At 54.1% G+C, this 18,409-nt stretch overlaps 1 protein-coding gene across 18 annotated transcripts in view; it reads left to right on the top strand.

Annotated features, from left to right (window-relative positions):
- Positions 1-18,409, top strand: part of CAMK2B (calcium/calmodulin dependent protein kinase II beta) — a 167,046-nt gene that overhangs the window by 132,611 nt on the left and 16,026 nt on the right. For 11 of the 18 annotated variants that reach the window (XM_048829400.2, XM_048829393.2, XM_048829397.2 and 8 more), the window contains one exon: positions 8,577-8,621. The exons of the other annotated variants lie outside the window; for them this stretch is intronic. In XM_048829400.2, the coding sequence (XP_048685357.1) occupies positions 8,577-8,621 (45 nt within the window). The remainder of the gene's footprint in view (positions 1-8,576; positions 8,622-18,409) is intronic. 18 annotated transcript variants of the gene reach the window in all.

The raw sequence follows: 18,409 nt of genomic DNA, 5'->3' as shown, positions 1-18,409 counted from the left end.
CAAGGAGACTGAATGGGGGCGGGGGGGAGATGCCACCGCTGGCAATCGCTTGAGACGAGACCGAGCCGGGAAGGCAAGGCTGACGCAGTGCCCAGCAGCCTGCGCGCTGTCCTGGCTCCGTAGGGCTACCCAGAGCCCTGATCTGCTGCCAGCTGCTCCCTCCGGGGCTGGGAGTCACGGACAGGCCAGAGCAGGACGTCCCTCTGGGCTCCACGAAGCTGTAAATGAAGCAGGGAGAGGCCGTAGCGAGCTGTACAGTACAACGCCCCGGGCCCGGATCCCGGGGACAGGCCTCAGAGACTGAACAGGGCTGCAGTGAGGGGAGGCTGCCAGGGCAGCCACCCAGTCCGAGGGCCTGGCTTTCCCTCGTGCGGTCGTTTAGACCAGCGCCAAGTGGGTATAAAGACGCCCAGTTTGCTTTGGTAGCACCTTACACCTAGCTTGGCATCTGCCCAAGGAGCAAAGCGCTGGAGGCTCGGCCTCCTAGATTTTGTATTCTTGGCAGAAACCTTTAGGGAGCAAAGTCTCTTATAAGTGAGTGCAATGTGCAGGCCTTTGTGTTTAGGCCTTCCCATGGAGTGGCCTGTTTCTCCAGGACACCCTGTTGCTGGAGGATCGTCCGTGCCCCTGCTCTGTCCAGCCCTGGAATCGTTTTCATTGGTACCCCTAGCACAGATCACGTTCTAACACATGTCCACTAACATGCCTTGAAATTCTAATGTGGACAGGACACACCCATGTGTTCCCAGTCATGTTTAAGGGCTAACCCTTCATGGCACGTCTACACCTGAGTTTACAGTCACGCTAGTGTAAAGCTCCCAGCAGTGATGCAAGAGCGTGATACCAAACGCAGGGCAGACTGTTAAACACCAGGGCACAAACCCCGGCTGGGCGATGAGTTCTACCCTTAGATCTACCCGACCAACCAACCAGGCCCAGTGCAAACGTCTCCAGCGCTGTAACAGCCAGTCCCCTGGGGTACGCCGCTCTGTCTCGCCACCCGGGTGAGTGTATCTCTGTGATAGATGGACCCTTCCTTCCGCCGAGACACACAGCAATATTCAGGTTACCCCCAGCTCCAGTCACTTGCCCCAGGTCAGTTGCACCTTGGATCTCCCACCGCAGACGCCTGTAGCCAATCCTGAAGTCGGATTAGCTAGGAAAAGGAAATGAGAGAGTTATATACAAGGGCAGAGCAAGCGAACGTAGACACACACACGAGTCACAGTCGTCGGGTTCAGAAGGTGATATAGGCTTGTGACAGGGTTTAGTCGCCGCTGGGCGCCTCCTGGTGGCCGTGTCTGGGGATTAGTACTTTTCAGGTCATGACCGCTTTCCGACCGCACCCTCCCTCGCTCTCCTGGACTTGCGGTGCTCTCTTTTTGTGACTCAGCCCTCCCGCCAGGTCAGTAACAGTCCTACCCTTGAAGGTATCAAAGTCACGCTGGGTCAGCTGCCTGCATGCCTGCTCCAGGGCCAGGTCCACTGCCACTTCCCCAGCAGCTGGTAGGGGACCCCGGGACCCCCACTACTCCAGTTTCCAGCCCAGAGACTCTGCAGTGTCTAGCAACTACCATCTACTTGATCCCAGATCCTGTTGCTATTTCCTTGGACCCTTTTCTACTCCCCTTCTCCATCTTCCAGCCCCCTCCTCTGGGCTTGCCTGCCCAAACTCCAGATTACGTTCCCTGCAGCCCTCTTCACAGAATCATAGAAGATCAGGGTTGGAAGGAACCTCAGGAGGTCACCTAGTCCAACTCCCTCTTCTGATCTTTCTTTTTCTTCTCCTCTCGTTGTATGCTGCAGCAGCCGTTCTCACACCAGCAAAGTCCTATATCCTCGCCCCTAGCCCAGTATCCTTCGGAAAGCGAAGTGATTCTCTTTTAAGGCTGCCCCACTTTCCTGGTGCTGTCACCAGTCCCTTTCCGACGATCGTCTTTCACCTCGCGGCCTCTTGGTTCTCAAGAAAGAATCTTTCTGTCTGCGTAATCCCCCCTGCATTAGCAGCTGCTCAGCTTAAACTTTTGTGCGTGTCACACAGCACATCTTTGTGCTGGTTTCGTAAATATAAATGACCATTCGAGTCACAGCGAGCTCTTTGAAAAACGGAAGTAACTACAGCCATAAAGTGCTATCGCAGCTATTAATAGACCATTATCCTCGAGCTGAGGACATAGTTCATGGAACCGTTGTCCGTTTTTTCTCTTGCGACCCTAGCTCTTCCCGTTCCTTTGCAAGTTCTCTCTTAACCAAACTTTTGAAGTCCCTGTTTACTCAACCTCCCAACTTTGTAAGGCAGTTTTTGCAGCTTTATCTCCATTTCATTGCCATTTCATTGCCCAGTGTCCTGACACACCCCAGAATCCACACTGTTACTATATAGATACACCCAATCGTGTTATCTCCGTAGTTAAGAACAATATTTCATTGAATAGGTCATTCCTACTTTCCAAAGCTTCCTTTCTAATCGTCGTTACACCCAGTAAAGAGTCAGGTAGGACAACGGCCATAGCCAACAGTACACCCATCAATTTGGCCATCAAACGGCCACAAAATTGGCTAGGCTCCTAGATCTCTTAATTCCAAATTCAGGGGTACAAAGGCCATTCGCACTCTGCCTGTGCTATCATCTCTAGAACGACAGTATAGATTTAGCAAAGCTGACCCCATTTGCTGTGCGTAAACTCATAAATCGTAGTCGGCATATTTGATAGCCCTGCTCCTTCTTATGTTCTTATAATTCCAGCTCCACAACTGGAGAGCCATCTGTCCAGCTGTAAGTGGATTTCCCAGGACTAAAGATTTTAATTTCTTCCAGACCTTCCTTTTCACCCAAGTCTTTTACCCACCTTTTGACCCTGGGAGTTTGTGACTGAATTCCCAGCAGTCCTTGTCTAGTCGTTTAGTACTTTGATCTTCTCTGTTTCGTTAACCTTTGCCCAAAAGGTGAAATCTAACGATTTCATCCTTCCATTTATCGGCATTTCTCCGGTTGCGACCTGCAGCACGCACAACGGAATTGTGATACTCGCCCCACACGCGATTCGCAGAGCTTGGGCTCGGCTCGGCTCGGCTCTGATTGTACGGGTGTTGAGCTAGAAGTGGAATTAAAGGCTTGTCATCCCCCAGGCGTTCCCCTGTCATACCCCAGCGATTTTTTTAAGCAGATTTCATCCTAGCTTTACATTTAATCTTGATATCACCTAGATGACCCTTCCACATGAGTTTGCTGTTGAACATAACTCCGAAGAATGTCAAATGTTGAGCTACTTATATTTTGTCTATACAGATAAGCCCCTTTGTTTTCAGTTTAAACCGATTTTTACCGGAAAAATCCTGTGGTTTACAGAAAGTATTATTCCATTTTTTCTGATGTTCACCCTACTTTTGTATCACTCAAATATATAAAAAAAAACCTGGGTTTTATTGGGAAACTGCTACCCAGTTCACGAGATCTATGGTTTTCTGAACCTCGGAGGTGGCACTGTGTTCTGAGTTCTGTTTTAATTCTGCAGCAAACCACGTTGATGAATGGAGTTCAGAGCATTAACCTATGAATATTCCCCACCACCACCACCCCGTCCTTCCATCCACCAAAATAAACCCCAATATTTACCCGGAAAAAATACCCATAGTTGGGGGGTTTTTTTGCACAGATTTTTGCCTGTTTTTGTTGTTGTAATAAACCCTGTCAATTCCAGGGGGAAATTAAATAAAATAAAAACTGAAAACGAAGGGCACTGTCTAGAGAGAGAGAGAGAGGGGCTCCGTTCCTCCCCAACCTTCCTCTTTGTGAGGGTCATTCCCTTAGCTTTAGCGAGGGAGAACTTAAAGCCCCACATATCTCCCCATTCTGACCCCCCACCCCCACCCCGAGCGTCTCATTGGCTCTCTCCACAGCTATTGGAAGCCTTCTATGTTGGGTCTATATAGCACAGTGATCCGCAAATTGGGTAATAACTATTCCTGCCCGTATACTCCCCAGGGGATCATTAATCATGAAGTTAAACGGGGTTGAGCTGCTAACACCCCCTGGGGGAGAGCCATTAGTACGTTTATAAATGTTTGACAAAGCTGCCCGCACCTTTACTTGTATGGTTCTCTTACCCACTGGAACCTTCTTCCTCTTATTCCAGTCCTGGGTAGTTTCTACAGCAAGCCTTCCCTCCGCTGCATGTCATGCTTTCTCGGTGTCCAAGAAGACAGCTGTCAGAAACGCTCCGTTCCTCCTGGGGTTTTGTATTTCTGCTTTTAATCTTACAGTCTGATCAGCTGTGCATCTTCCTTTCCTGACTGTCTGCTCTGTACATAGTGTGTAATTTCGGTTTTTTTCCCAAGCACGCTACTAAGCTCTCATTTATCATTCTTTCTGTAATTTTGCAGAGTAGATGGATACACATCAGGTCTCGTGTGTATTTTGCCAGGTTTTCCTATCAGTATAACCACTGCTTGCTTCCATTCACCGGTAGTATTCCTCTTCCCGGATATTATTGTATAATTTCAAAGAAACTCTTATGCTGCCTTCCAGTAGGTGCTTAAGCATTGCATTACATATGGTATCTTATATAGGGCTGTGTTTTTCCTCTTGTCTATTAGCTTTTTTGAGTTCCAGTGTGGTGAAATTTTCATTCAGTGTGTCATCTTTATATCACAGTTTTCTCCAGCAAACATTCTCTTTGCTTTGCTTTGGATCACTCCTAACTTTTTGGAACTCTTTGGCAAAAATGTCCCCTTTTTCCTGAGTTAGAACATTCAGCTTTATCATTTACTCTAAGTCCAGGTCTAATCTGGTTTTGTTCTGTAACCCATTCATTTGTTTAAATGATTTATCTCTCTCTGAATCCTTGGAATCTTTGTTCATTTTCCCATAATAATTTCTCCAAATCTCTCTTTGCCTTTTTAATAGTTCTGTGTGTCCCTGCTTTACATCTTTTACAGTTCATTAAGTCCTTGTTATTCATTGTACTTTTGGCATGTTTGTATGCCGTATTTCTTTTTTACCTGCTGCTTGACAATCTTCATTCCACCAGGGAACTGAATTTCGGAGTTTGTGGCAATTCGGTATCTTACATATAGCTAGACTGGCTTCTGCTACCACTCCTTTTATTATATTGTCATGAAATTCCTCTCGATTATCACTTACACAATTGGTACTTAGGTACTCAGCGTTCCCAATTTGTTTTTCGAAGCCTCCAGGTAGGAATTCCTTCAGTGTTTTCAACATTACCTTGGCCTTGATATGTAATTAGCATAGGCAAGTGATCACTTCCCATTCCATCTTCTTCATAGTTTCCCAGCTGCATTACCTTGCCATATTGCTTGTTGCAATTCCCAGATCGAAACATGAAAAGTTCCATCCACCGAGTGAAACCTGCAGAATTGAGCAATACCAGGTTGTGCATATCAGTGAAACGATTCCAGGCATTTTGCCATTATAGTCAGTTTTCCTGCTTCCCCATAATTCATTATGGCGAGTAAGGTCTCCACAAATAATATACGGGCCTTCTTCCAATTCTAGATAGTTTCGTTTTTTTATCTGGGTTGTATGAAGCTGTTGTAATTCTGCAGAGGAATCTCAACAGTATTGACTCAAAATGTAAGTTCTGCACATCGATACCAACATAACTTAGACCTTTCTCCTCTTGGAATTTCTCCGTCACATCCGATTACATCATATCCCAAAAGCCTAAACATGAGTTTTCTCAGTAACCATGTTTCTTGGCCACACATCTTATCAGGTTTGTGTTCCCAGGTTTCAAACCCAGCTTTCTTTCATTCCCGGCCACGTGTTATTAAACTGTGTGCGTTCCAACAAAAAAAACCCCGTGTTGTTTAAACTACATTATTACCTTCATTTAAAATTGCATGCATGCGGTCTACCGAGAGATTGCCGATATGCAAATACTTTCCAGTCGCTCTTGTTGTCATTTTTAATGTTTCAGTCACCTTCTTCCCTGTTCTGTAAACTGCAATTAGTCACTTTGGTCATAAAAGCTATCCACTTCTCTTTGCCTGCAAGCGGTGCAGCTTCATCAATTCGCCTTATATCATCTTCCCTGCCCTGAACTGCTTGGTTTTGTACCAGTAGCCCCTTCTCCTCCTCCTCCAAATTCCGATATGACTATTTTGTGTTACATCTGTGCTGGATGTTTTATGGATCGTTTTCATTTTCTGTCTCTCTCTAGCTTGTTCTGCGCCCACACACCCTTCGTGCGCCGCGCTGGGTTTACAACTGCCGCGCTGTAGTTGTTTTCTTCCCCCACCATTCTCAGATGAGTGTTCTCCACATTTACCACCCCTCGTTTTCCCCTGACAGGCAGCAAAGGGGCCCGGGTATATGGTTTAACCCAGCAGAGCTGAGTTCCTATCAGATAGCGTTGCAGCTTTTAATGTTACTCAGACAGCTGTGGATGGCTTATGGTCTCCCCCTCTCCTGCTAATCAGCACTCGATCCTCACTTATCCCCTTTTTAATTACATCCGCAGCCATGCCTAGTGGAACCCTGTACGTTACCCCTCTTGCTTCTGTCATAAACTTAGGTAGCTGGCAAATTACTTTTATTGCACATAAAATTCTAGTTTTAGGAAGTTTCTCGTCCTGTTCCTCATGTGTCCGTTCTCCTACTAAATTGCCACCTTGCCTGCTTTGAGCTCATCCCAGATCTCTGATATTGCACCTAATCCATTCTGCTGTTTTCAAGGGATTAACATCTCCCAGCATCAGCATAAGATGTCGATCCTTTTCCTTACTCATGTTTCCATCCCCGTCTGCTCCCTGTCCTTCAGAGACAGATCTTTCTGTTCTTCCCAATCTGAAGCTATTCGTCATCCCTTGCTGCTTCTCCCTCTCAGCCTGGATTTCCAGCTCCGTTCAGCCAGCCAGCCGCCAGCCCAAGCCCTGGCTCTCAGCCTCTCCCAGCCTACCCGGCCAGCCCTCTTCTGTTCTCAGCTTGCTGGCTTTATACCAGCTCAGCCTACCCCTCATCATCAGTTAGCTTTTCAGGCTGTCCCCCGGGTGCAGCCTAACAACCTGCTCTGCCCTGTCGGGTGGACACCCCATCACAAGGCTTCTATAATCAGCAAGCACAATTTGACCTTTAGGGCTAAACCCAGCCTGGGGATCTCTTGCTGTCTGTCTAGAAACACCTTGCCCCCCGCCCCGAGTCCATGCAGCATAGAGTTAACCCCAAACAAAAGGAACTAGGTCTTAGCCCCTTCCTGCCATATGCTCTGAGCTGCAAATGCAGCTGATGGGAGAAGTCTGCTTGCAAGACTCATCTTCACGGATGAGCAGAAAAGCCTCGGGTCTTGAGTTCTTTTGTTGATGATCTGGAAGTGGGGAGTTCCCAGTTGTACAACCCCCCCGTCGTCTGTCCGGTGCCCATGGGGCGTGTACATCCTGAACACTTTCCAAAGGGGCATGACAATTTCTGTGAAAGAGCAGCTCTTCACACTCCATCATGTCCCTCTCCTGCATGGCGATTCGCGCCCCCACCGAGGCACACGATGCAGCCACTCAGGTATTATGCCACAGGGTGGACCAGGCATATGACGAGTGAGATTAAGGCAGGCAGCAGCTCACCAGCGTTCAATGGTGCAGACGTTTTCTGGTCATTCCAATACCTGTTTCATCAATATGAACCCACATGTGAGCCAGAGAGAGTCCAGCTGTGTGGCTGATGAGACACAGGGACTTTGCTGGCAGCCCTTTACTCCCAGGTAAGTGCATGGTAAAGTTCCCGCGACCCCGCCATGTTCCGGCAAAGGTTAGAGCTCTGTGCCGCCGACCTGCAAGCCCTTGGGTGCCGAGAGAGGTGAGGGCCGCACATCCCGAACACAAGGCTGCAGCAAAGACAATCCCCCAGCTGGAGGGCTGGCAGGGCCCTTCCCCTCTGGCTGGACCCAGGCTCCTTCAAGGCTGAGACTTGGGCTGGCTGATGATCGCTGAGAGCGCTCCCCAGAGACAGGCGCATTGAAAGGGCCATTCCTTCCATGCTTGGGCAACTAGCTGCCTTCCCGACGGCATATGGAGCAGGGTGCCCCTTCCCTGTGAGTGGCGCTGGCCTTGCCCTCGAGACCGCTCTTGGGCTCACGGGGACTTGCAGGGCTCCCTGGGGCAGCCTGTATCGGGGTGCTGGCAACACAGATCCCCAGCAGCCCTGCCTCCTTCCTGCCGTGCCCCCCTGCCTCAGAGGGCTCCGATCCAATTTCAGCTTCACGCTCTCCATTTCCTCCCCACCCCCTTCGCCTAGATGCTCACGCCGCCCTCGCCATGGCTTGGGCTATGAGTCAGTTTCATTCATGGAGATCCAGCCCCCCCCGTTTCTCTCTTCCTGGTTTACTCTGCCACTCTCTGTTTTTTTAATCATTTGCCTTTTGCTGAACTAATTACTTTTTGCTTTTCTCCCTCCATCCTACCTCCTCCCTGCTCTCTTCTGGGTCCGTCCCCCCTCCGTCTCCCCCCTTCCCCTTCACGTTCTTGTCACCATTTTCTGATCCATCTTTCCCTCTCTTCCAACGACGACTGTTTTCCTTCCTTTCTGTCTCTCTTCTCCTTCCTCTGTCTCTCTTCCATAGGAGCCTCAAACCACCGTTATCCATAACCCCGTGGACGGCATTAAGGTACTGGTGCCTGTCTTTCCTTTGCCCTTGGCCCCGTTGCGAGCTTGGATAGGTTCTGACACAGCTGTGCGCTCTCCCCTCTGGGGACCGAGCCTGGGCTAAGGCTTTTCCTCCTTAGCGTGCTCCGGTCTCTCTCTGGAGCGTAAGAGAACAGGAGTTGGGTGCCTCTCGGGGAGCTGTCCAGGGGCGTAGATTGGCCCTGAACCGAAGCCGTCCCATCAGACGCTTCCGCTGGGCATCGGCCTCCTTGCAGAGGAGCAGGGTCTGTGGGTGAGCAGGCTGGAGGGTAGACCCTGGATGTACACTGGGGAGCTTGGGGGAAACCTTGCCCCAGTGCAGTCGGTGGGAGTTTTGCTGTTCGCTCCCACCAGGTCTGTGGAATTGCTGCTAACAGCGAGAGATGACCCCCCATCCCGCCCCGGACCACCCCTCCTCATCCGCACTGTTACCAATCAGGCACAAACGCCCCTGAAGTCGGTGGGGAGATGCCAGCTGGGGGCTCTGCCTCCCATTCTGCTCCAGCCTTAGTGGCTCAGGGTTCAGAGCCCCATGGGGGCATTGGGGTCCGTGCTTGGAGCATGCGCTGGCTGCCTCTCGGAGGGAGAGGTGCATGGTGTATTGCTGGGCCTGCCCCTCTGTGTGCTCCTCACCCTGCAGCAACAGGCCTAGAGCCATGTTTATAGTCGCAGAACCGGGGTCTGGGGGAGTCTGGCTATCCAGGGGGCGGGGGTGGGTTCGTTGGCCCAACCGGCAGCCAGCTGGAAGTGGGGCACTTGCTCAGGGTTGGGAGAGGGGTGGGGAGCCTCTGCTCTGACCCCAGAGGAGCCAGTCCGAGAGCAGAGATCCTGAGCCGGCTCCGAGCACAGCCACGGAGAGGAAAGTGAGAAGACAGCCCAAGAGATGGGACTGGCTGAGGACTGACAAATTCCCTCCATGCCACGTTCATCCATTGCTCTCACACAGCCCCAACCTCTGCCCAAGCCTGCATCTCGTCCTCACCCATCCTCCGCTGCAGGGATTTATCTTTTCTTGACATCCCCGACTTCCGACTCATTCCCTCGGCGCATCTGGCCATACCCACTCCCTGGGGCGGGGGGGCACAGGCAGATTCACACTTTGCAATTCCCTGCCCTCTGTCCCCTCCTGCCCGCTTGGCCCAGCTGTCTGACACTGCAGCCTTCTGCCTCGCTGGGCAGTGCATTCACGGCGAAGGGTGTGCAGGATCAGGCCCTTCGGAGCTAATCCATTGCCCCAGCGCTGTATCTGCCTCAGTGTCCCCTTGACTGGACTTTCCACCTTCCTGTGCAGCTTTTGTAAATAGCCTGATCGGTCCCTTACCCTGGTCTGTGGGGCCAGTGCCCCACGGCTTGACTGATCCCAAGCCGAGAGTGCTGTTCAGGGAACACCCCGTGGGCCACAGGCTGCTTCCCCTGGCATCAACCTGCCCCCAGCGCAGCCCCATTGAGGGGGAGCGACGCCTAATTTGTGTCAACGGCCGGGAGAGCAGGATGCTGCCATAGCTGACGGCATGTCTCCAGCGCGGGCCGTGTATCAAGGGACCTGGGGTCAGCCCTGGCAGGTGTGCGCCCAGCAGGGACCGGTACGTCCCCAGGTAGGGCATTGTAATTCCTCTGCTCCCTTTGCCCCCCCCCCCCCGAGGAATACAAAAGGAGCAGGGCCTGGACCCTGCCCCAGCGTCTGGGCTAGACACACCAGTCACTCAGCATCCGTAAGGAGTTGCTTTTTAAGGAGCTTGTCTCTTAAAGGTGCCCTGCAACGGCCGGGTCTGTGCCCTTGGTTTGGTTCTCTGGGACGGATAAAAAAGGGCTGCAAAGCCGGGGAGATTCTTACACTCCCCCTTAGTTCACTGAGCTTCACTCTGCTCTGATTCGTGCTGTCACAATCCGGCTGGGTCGCCGGTCGCCGCAGAGACTCCAGGGTAAAAGGGCTTTCTACATCACACGGAAACCACCGGGAGCACAGAGCTAGTTTTGTTCCCCTTCGTGCATTGCAGAAATTCGGTGGAGAAACAGGCAGCCTCTTAGCTGCTTTCCTCACCGCGTAAGTGAACGAACAAGGGAAGGTGGAGCGAGCAGGACCTGGCCTATTGTCTCCAGAGACCTTTTTGTCTCATTGTCCAGGTGGCACCAGGCAGCCTTGCCATGCAGGTTATTCTGCCCTGGACAGCAAACTTGGCAGCTGGTGTCGGTCAGAGGGAAGGTGGCGTCTCTGTTCCAATTGAGGGGGCAGGGGGAGGTTTAAGGGCCTTTTCCCTGGCCGAGCTGTGGCTTGATGATTTTAAAATTTTACTGCGGGGGGAGGCGGCGGGAGAAGGGGAGAAGGGCTTTTTTCCCACCGTGCAAGTCTGGCAGATCGGCCCAATAATTAGCTACGTCTCAGTTACTCTAAGGGAAGGCAACTGGTGGCAGGGCATAGACTGGACTTGGGTCTGTTTCTCCATTGCCCCACGCCACATTGCGGCCCGAGGGCTGGCGATTGCCTACCAAGCAATGGAAGACGTGGTGGGAATAGCGAGGCCACAGAGGGATAGTGTGCCATACGGAGCAGCATTGTTACAAAGGCTCCTGGGGGAGACCGGGCGATCTAATGGGTCTCGTCTAGTTCCTGAAGGCCCGGGCACGGTGCTGGCTGCGTGGTTTTGCACGTTCTTCTCGCTGAAGGGGCTGGCTAGCTCAGAGCGTTGGTAATGGTGCTGGGGCCTTGGTCGCTGGCTTGAATTCAGGCTCCTTCGCTGCTTGGCGGTGGACGTTGGTGACCAGATGGCCCCGTCCTTTAGACACGAAGCCGAGGCCTTGGCCTTGCCTGGGCACTTCCTGCCCATCTTCGTTGGTGTGGCTCCCAGCCCAGGCTGGCTTGATACCTGTCTGCACAGGCTGGGAAGCGCTCGTGTCCGACAGCTTTTCAGAGCAGGTCTCCTCAGTGGGCCCGGGACGAGAGGGGGCTCCCAGCAAAACCCCTCACTCGAGCTGTTCCTTCCCCTTAACCCAAGAGACTGGCCGTGCATTAAACTAGCCGGAAGGTGCCATAACAGGGGCGGTTCCTCTCCTTCCCCTTCCGTGCTGACTGAGGCTGGCCTCCAGGCTCTCACCTAAGGTCATGTATTCCCAGGACCGCCCCCCCCCCCCCCCCCCCGCCGGAGCTGGGATTGTTCCTGGGGTCGGGACACGACGGGATTTTCCAACACAGGCGACAGCTGCCTGGAGTGAGAGTGGGAAACATTTGCTGTCCAGTCAAGTCCGGACGCAGCCACCTGATGTAAATGTGTCTGGAAAAGGGCAGATTCCATTTTCCCTTCGTTCTGGAGGGCTGTGCAATCCGCCCTCCTTCCCCAGAGCCTCTTGCCGGGGGGGAAGACCCGGGCCCCACGCTGCTCCTGCCTCCCTGCTGATGGCGCAGGGTTGGGCTGCATGGAACCCTGATCCAGAGCACCAGTGGACGGAGCTCGGGGGGGGCGCCCAAGGAAGGGTTCTGGGGAGGGCTGTCGGCCCAGAGTCAAAGGGCAGCTTTTCTCCCTGCAGTCCTGCCTGGCGCTGCCAGGGGTCCCTGGCGCCGTTCCCCGTCCTTCCCTGCCGCACCAGCGCTGGAGGGGCAGGGCTGCAGGCAGGTGGCACGAGTGGGAGCCTCAAGAGAGACCTGGCTACCGTGAGCCATGCCTGAGTCCCCCCCGGGCTAGCTAGCAGCAGTGCCCCTCATTCAGGAGCGTCAGGGCAAGCAGAACTCCCCGCCCCGATACCACGGTGAGGGGCTTGGGGCCAGATCTTCAGCTGACTAGATTGTGCCTGGCTGCCATCGTGGGCACAGCTGTTCCGGGCCACTCCCGTTCATTCCAGGGAGGAATTAAGGCCCCACTGGGGGAAGATATATCTTCCTAAAGGCCCCAGCAGGGAAGGTCACAGACGTGGCTCTGAGGGCCCCAGCGTGGGTTTGGGGGCCTGGATCTGAGGGGCCTGGGGGGGGTGACGAAGCAGGACTGTTCTTAATGTTGCCTCTGAATATTGTGGGGGTGCCTCAGTTTCCCCTATGCAATTCTTAAGTATCTAGGTGGTGGGATAAGGGTGTATGATCCTTGCAGAGCCCTAGAGGGCAGGTGTGTGCAGGGGTCTGGACACAGAGAATGGCCGACACCCTGTTTCCTGGCCACTGATGGCCTGGCCCTTCCCCCCTGGAAGGTGAGAGCTGAAGGGTTGGAGAACAAAGGAATCCGGTGCCCTCCTGGCCCGGGAAAGGGACAAAGCCCAGAGGAGGAGGGGCTGGAGAGAGTTTCAGTTTGGGGCTGGCTGGGGACATGGAGTTGTGACGAAGTGGGCCTGTTCTTAATGTTTCCTCCGAATATTGTGGGGGTGCCTCAGTTTCCCCTATGCAGTTCTTAAGTATCTAGGTGGTGGGGTAAGGGTGTATGATCATTGCAGAGCCCTAGAGGGCAGGTGTGTGCAGGGGTCTGGACACAGAGAATGGCCGACACCCTGTTTCCTGGCAACTGATGGCCTGGGCCCTTCCCCCCCCTGCAAGGTGAAAGCTGAAGGGTTGGAGAACAAAGGAATCAGGTGACCACCTGGCCCAGGAAAGGAACAAAGCCCAGAGGAGGAGGGGCTGGAGGGAGTTTCAGTTTGGGGCTGGCTGGGACATGGAGTGAAGGGCAGACGTGGTTGTCTGGCTCACTGCCCCCAAAATGGACCCAGCTGAGGGGTCCTGTTCTCTGCACCTGCAAGCTCTGTTTTAGACCATGTTCCTGTCGTCTAATAAACCTTCTGTTTTACTGGATGGCTGAGAGTCACGTCTGACTGCGAAGTTGGGGTGCAGGACCCTCTGGCTTCCCCAGGAGCCCCGCCTGAGCGGACTCGCTGCGGGAAGCGCACGGAGGGGCAGAGGATGCTGAATGCTCTGAGGTCAGACCCAGGAAGGTGGAAGCTGTGTGAGCTGTGTGTCCTGAAGACAGGCTGCTCACAGAAAGGCGACTGCCCCAGAGTCCTGACTGGCTTCATGGGGAGCAGTTCCAGAGCATCGCCCAGGGACTCCGTGACAACTGGTGGCAGCGGTGGGATGTACTGCACCCCGTGGATGGTGCTTCCTGCAGTAAGTGACTGGGGAGCAGTAACACGAAGAGGGATTGCCGAGGACCAGGCCTGCTGAAGGCTCAGAGAGGAGCGGTTTCGGGGGGCGGTTAACCCCTGGGAGTGTGTGACCAGCGAGAAGGACTGTGCAGTAACAGGGTTCCCCTGGGGATTGCAGCGAGCAGTCCAAGGGGCGGAGGAGTCTGCAGCTCGACCCTGGCAAAGAGGTGGTGACCTCGAGAAGGGCTGGCACACTAGGGGTTCTCCCTGGAAACCGTGGGGAGCTGAGAACACACGGGCCTGTGAGTCCACAACAACTTGGGAAGAGCGGAGTGACGGCCTGTCCCCGTCTCCTTAAGAAGGACATTGTAACCCTGTGCAAAAAGAGAGGGTTGAGCGTTGGAAAGTTCACCAAAGCAGAGTTAATCGTGCAGCTGGAGGAGGATGACCGCTCTAAGGAACAGATTCCTGACCCCAACTGGGGCTATAGCAGGATCTGGGAGCAGCTGGAGTGGGAGCCAGGCATCCCCAAGACTCCTGTCCCCGACCAGACGGGGGTCTTCACGATCGGGTTCCCCATTGGGGGATCGAGACGGACGGGATTGGAGCTGAGTCCGAGAGAGCAAGAGGACCGTGGGAGACAGCGAGAGCCCGAGAAAGAGCTGCAGAAGCAGCAGCAGCATGAACTGGCGGTGGGGGAGCGGAGAGGCCTAGGGGACCTCCCCAGGGTGAGTGGGGATAGACCCCGGGGGGCCAGTTCCGCAGGGAACCTCGAGACTAAATTGCTGCCCCTAGTTAAGGGGGGGCGGGTGGGATGTGGATGCCCACCTCACTGCCTTTGAGCAGGCTGGAGATCTGAACCAGGGGGACCCTGCGGAAAAGCCCCGGTGTCTAGCTCCCTTGCTGGGTCCCAAGGCCATAGACTCCGTCAGCCAGATGAGTGAGGAGGTGGACACGCTCCCACTCCTGACCCCAACCTATATGTCTGTGTGGAGTTTCCTGGGGCCAGGCCCCTCGGACCCCCAGTGGGAGCGGAAGGGGATGGTCAATGGGGAGACATTCCTGGGGTGGTGAGATCCTGGGACAGAGAGAACTGGTGTCAGGCCCTGGGGGGTGCAGCCTCAGATGCTGAGGGCCTGTGTGAGCTGGGTGAGGGTCCCAGGGACGAAGCCCCTCGCCCTGCCTATGGCCCAGATCCCTGTGCAGACCCAGGAGGGGTTGGGCTGGCTGGCCGTTGGGGTGCCCCAGGACACCAGCTGCGAGACCCTGTTGTGGGGTGACTGTGTCTCTTTGGGACAGGATCCAGGCCCTGCTCCTGTAACTGCCAAGGGTTTGAATTTGAATCCAGGGAACCAATCGGTGGAGGGGGAAATGGTCAGTGAAAATGCAGATGACCTGGCTGGCAGCAGGGAGGAGCCACTAGGCTCAGGCTACCTGCCTGCCTGTAACCAGACCCCTGGGGCTGGGTGGGACAGAGAGATGCTCCCTGCCCCCTTGCACACCAGACTGGGGACTCTTGCTGGCTCTGATGCATTGAGGAAAGCAGTGGCCTGCCCCCACTGGGACAGCAAGGGCAGCGCTGAGCACAGTGGGAGCTGAGACCCCAGCTGAGTGGGGGGAGACACAGGCAGGGCAGGGGATCTGTGGGGAGTGGCAAGGTGCTTGGTAAGGAAAGTTTGGATGAGCCTAGGCAGCCTTGTGAGCTGATGGCTGTGTCCAGTCAGCAGGGTGGGAAGGCGAGGAGAGTGGAAGATGAGAGTCCCTGGACCTTACCTGTTAGCTGGGTGGAGAATTGGGACAGTGAAGGAAACAGTGCCTGTGTCTGTCAGGGGTATTGACTTGCCTATGGAGGGAGCTACCCTGATCTCCAAGCAGTTGTCTGTGACCAGCCTTGTGTGCTGGGACAAAGGGAATGAGATCCCAACCTGTGTGTCTGGTAAAGGAGAAAGTGTGTCCGGCTCTTCTTGGTCTGTGGAGCAGACAGAAGGGGCCTTTCAGCCTGTGATGGTTGAGGGTCGTGCAGTTGTCTCAGAGCTGGTTCTGGATTCAGCTAAAGCCCAGGAAGGGAAGGGTCCTAAGTTTCTGTCTGCTCGGGAGAATGGTCCTGTAACTAGGTCGCATCCAGTTAGTGTCTATGTAAAATCCCCGAGACCAGACAATTCTGGTGCTTGTATTTTGCCTGTTGCTAGTGTGTTGTTGGAAAGGGTGGAGCAACTCTGTCTAATCAGGGTGAGATCCTAGCCAAGGCACAAGGAGAGCATGAAGGTGTGTGATTGTGTTACCTACTGAGGGTGTGGAAACCTGTAGCAAGGAGGAAAAGATTCCTGAACTTGTGTGTGGCAAAGGGAAGGAAAATGCTTCTCACCTTTTATCTAGGAAGTCTGTAAGTTTGCCTGAAAGGGGATTGTGTAGGAATCCGCCTGATGGGCCAGAGGTGATTCTGGATGTAAGGGAGACCCAGAAAGAGTCTGTTGTTGCTCAGGAAAGTGTTCCCCTAGAGCAAGCCCTAGGTAAAGAGGGTAAGAGCAGAATTTCTGTGAGGGGTGAATTGTTGCATAGAAAAGCCCCTAGGGAAAGGAATCCTCATGGAGTTTTTGCAAGCAGTTTACTGCAACTGAAGGGTGTGAAAATTATTTAATCAAGAAAGTTTCAGTTCCTAACAGCCAGAAATTTTCGGTTGTGAATGGATCCACTGACTTTCCTGTTGAAAGATCCAGTGTGGATAGCTTTGAGAAGGTCTCAGATGGAGTGAAAGCTGTTAAGAAAGGTATACCGTCCTATAACCAAGTGGCTGTGTTTGGCCAGCTTGTTGGGGAGACAAGGTTGTGGAGAAAGGGATGTCTCCATGCTAGTTCTGTAAGTGAACAGTATGTGGCCCAGGTCAAGATGGGGGCCCTTGACCAAGAGAGCCCGAATTGCAGCCCTCCAGACTGGAGCTCTGGGAGAAAACCCAATCCCAGTTTGACCCCCTGGGGTTTTGGGGTGGCCAAAGGGCATGGGCTGCAGAAACCTTCCCACATGCAGCCTGCTAGTGCTATCGACCACCCCCGACCTAAGGGAGGGCGTGAAACTGGAAGGGCCTGGTGTAACTCCTACCAAGGAATGGGAGAGATGCTGGGGCATCCATGGGAACATTGGTGGCTTCGAACTTCCCCAGGTCACCGGGTTAAGTGACCCCGCTCATTTCGATCTCGAAGGGGGGAGAGATGTGACGAAGTGGGCCTGTTCTTAATGTTTCCTCCGAATATTGTGGGGGTGCCTCAGTTTCCCCTATGCAGTTCTTAAGTATCTAGGTGGTGGGGTAAGGGTGTATGATCATTGCAGAGCCCTAGAGGGCAGGTGTGTGCAGGGGTCTGGACACAGAGAATGGCCGACACCCTGTTTCCTGGCAACTGATGGCCTGGGCCCTTCCCCCCCTGCAAGGTGAAAGCTGAAGGGTTGGAGAACAAAGGAATCAGGTGCCCTCCTGGCCCAGGAAAGGGACAAAGCCCAGAGGAGGAGGGGCTGGAGGGAGTTTCAGTTTGGGGCTGGCTGGGACATGGAGTGAAGGGCAGACGTGGTTGTCTGGCTCACTGCCCCCAAAATGGACCCAGCTGAGGGGTCCTGTTCTCTGCACCTGCAAGCTCTGTTTTAGACCATGTTCCTGTCGTCTAATAAACCTTCTGTTTTACTGGATGGCTGAGAGTCACGTCTGACTGCGAAGTTGGGGTGCAGGACCCTCTGGCTTCCCCAGGAGCCCCGCCTGAGCGGACTCGCTGCGGGAAGCGCACGGAGGGGCAGAGGATGCTGAATGCTCTGAGGTCAGACCCAGGAAGGTGGAAGCTGTGTGAGCTGTGTGTCCTGAAGACAGGCTGCTCACAGAAAGGCGACTGCCCCAGAGTCCTGACTGGCTTCATGGGGAGCAGTTCCAGAGCATCGCCCAGGGACTCCGTGACAGGAGTGAAGTGCAGACAGGGTTGTCTGACTCACTGCCCCCCGCCCCCCAATGGACCCGGCTGAGGGGTCCTGTTCTCTGTGCCTACAAGCTCTGTTTTAGACCATGTTCCTATCGTCTAATAAACCTTCTGTTTTACTGGCTGGCTGAGAGTCACGTCTGACTGCGGAGTTGTGGGGCAGGACCCTCTGGCTTCCCCAGGACCCCGCCTGGGCGGACTCGTTGTGGGAAGCACACGGAGGGGCAGGGGATGCTGAATGCTCTGAGGTCAGACCCAGGAAGGTGGAAGCCGTGTGATCTTTTTGCCCTGAAGACAGGCTGCTCACAGAAAGGAGATTCCCCCAGAGTCCTCACTGGCTTCGCAGGGAGCAGTTCCAGAGCATCGCCCAGGGACTCCGTGACAACTGGTGGCAGAGGTGGGATGTACTGCACCCCATGGATGGCGCTTCCTGCAGTAAGTGACTGGGGAGCAGTAAAATGAAGGGGGATTGACGAGGACCAGGCATGCTGAAGGCTCAGAGAGGAGTGGTTTCGGGAGGCGGTTAACCACTGGGAGTGTGTGACCAGCGAGAAGGACTGTGCAGTAATGGGGTCCCCCTGGGGATTGCAGTGAGCAGTCTCAGGGGCGGAGGAGCCTGCGGCTTGGCCCTGGCAAAGAGGTGGTGACCTCGAGAAGGGCTGGCACACTAGGGGTTCTCCCTGGAGACCGTGGGGAGCTGAGAGCACACAGGCCTGTGAGTCCACAACAACTTGGGAAGAGCGGAGCGATGGCCTGTCACCGT

This window comes from Caretta caretta, chromosome 26 (genome assembly GCF_965140235.1).
Source record: "Caretta caretta isolate rCarCar2 chromosome 26, rCarCar1.hap1, whole genome shotgun sequence".
NCBI lineage: Eukaryota > Metazoa > Chordata > Testudines > Cheloniidae > Caretta > Caretta caretta.
The sequence above is the reverse complement of the archived record's forward strand: the minus strand, read 5'-3'. Positions and strand labels throughout refer to the sequence as shown.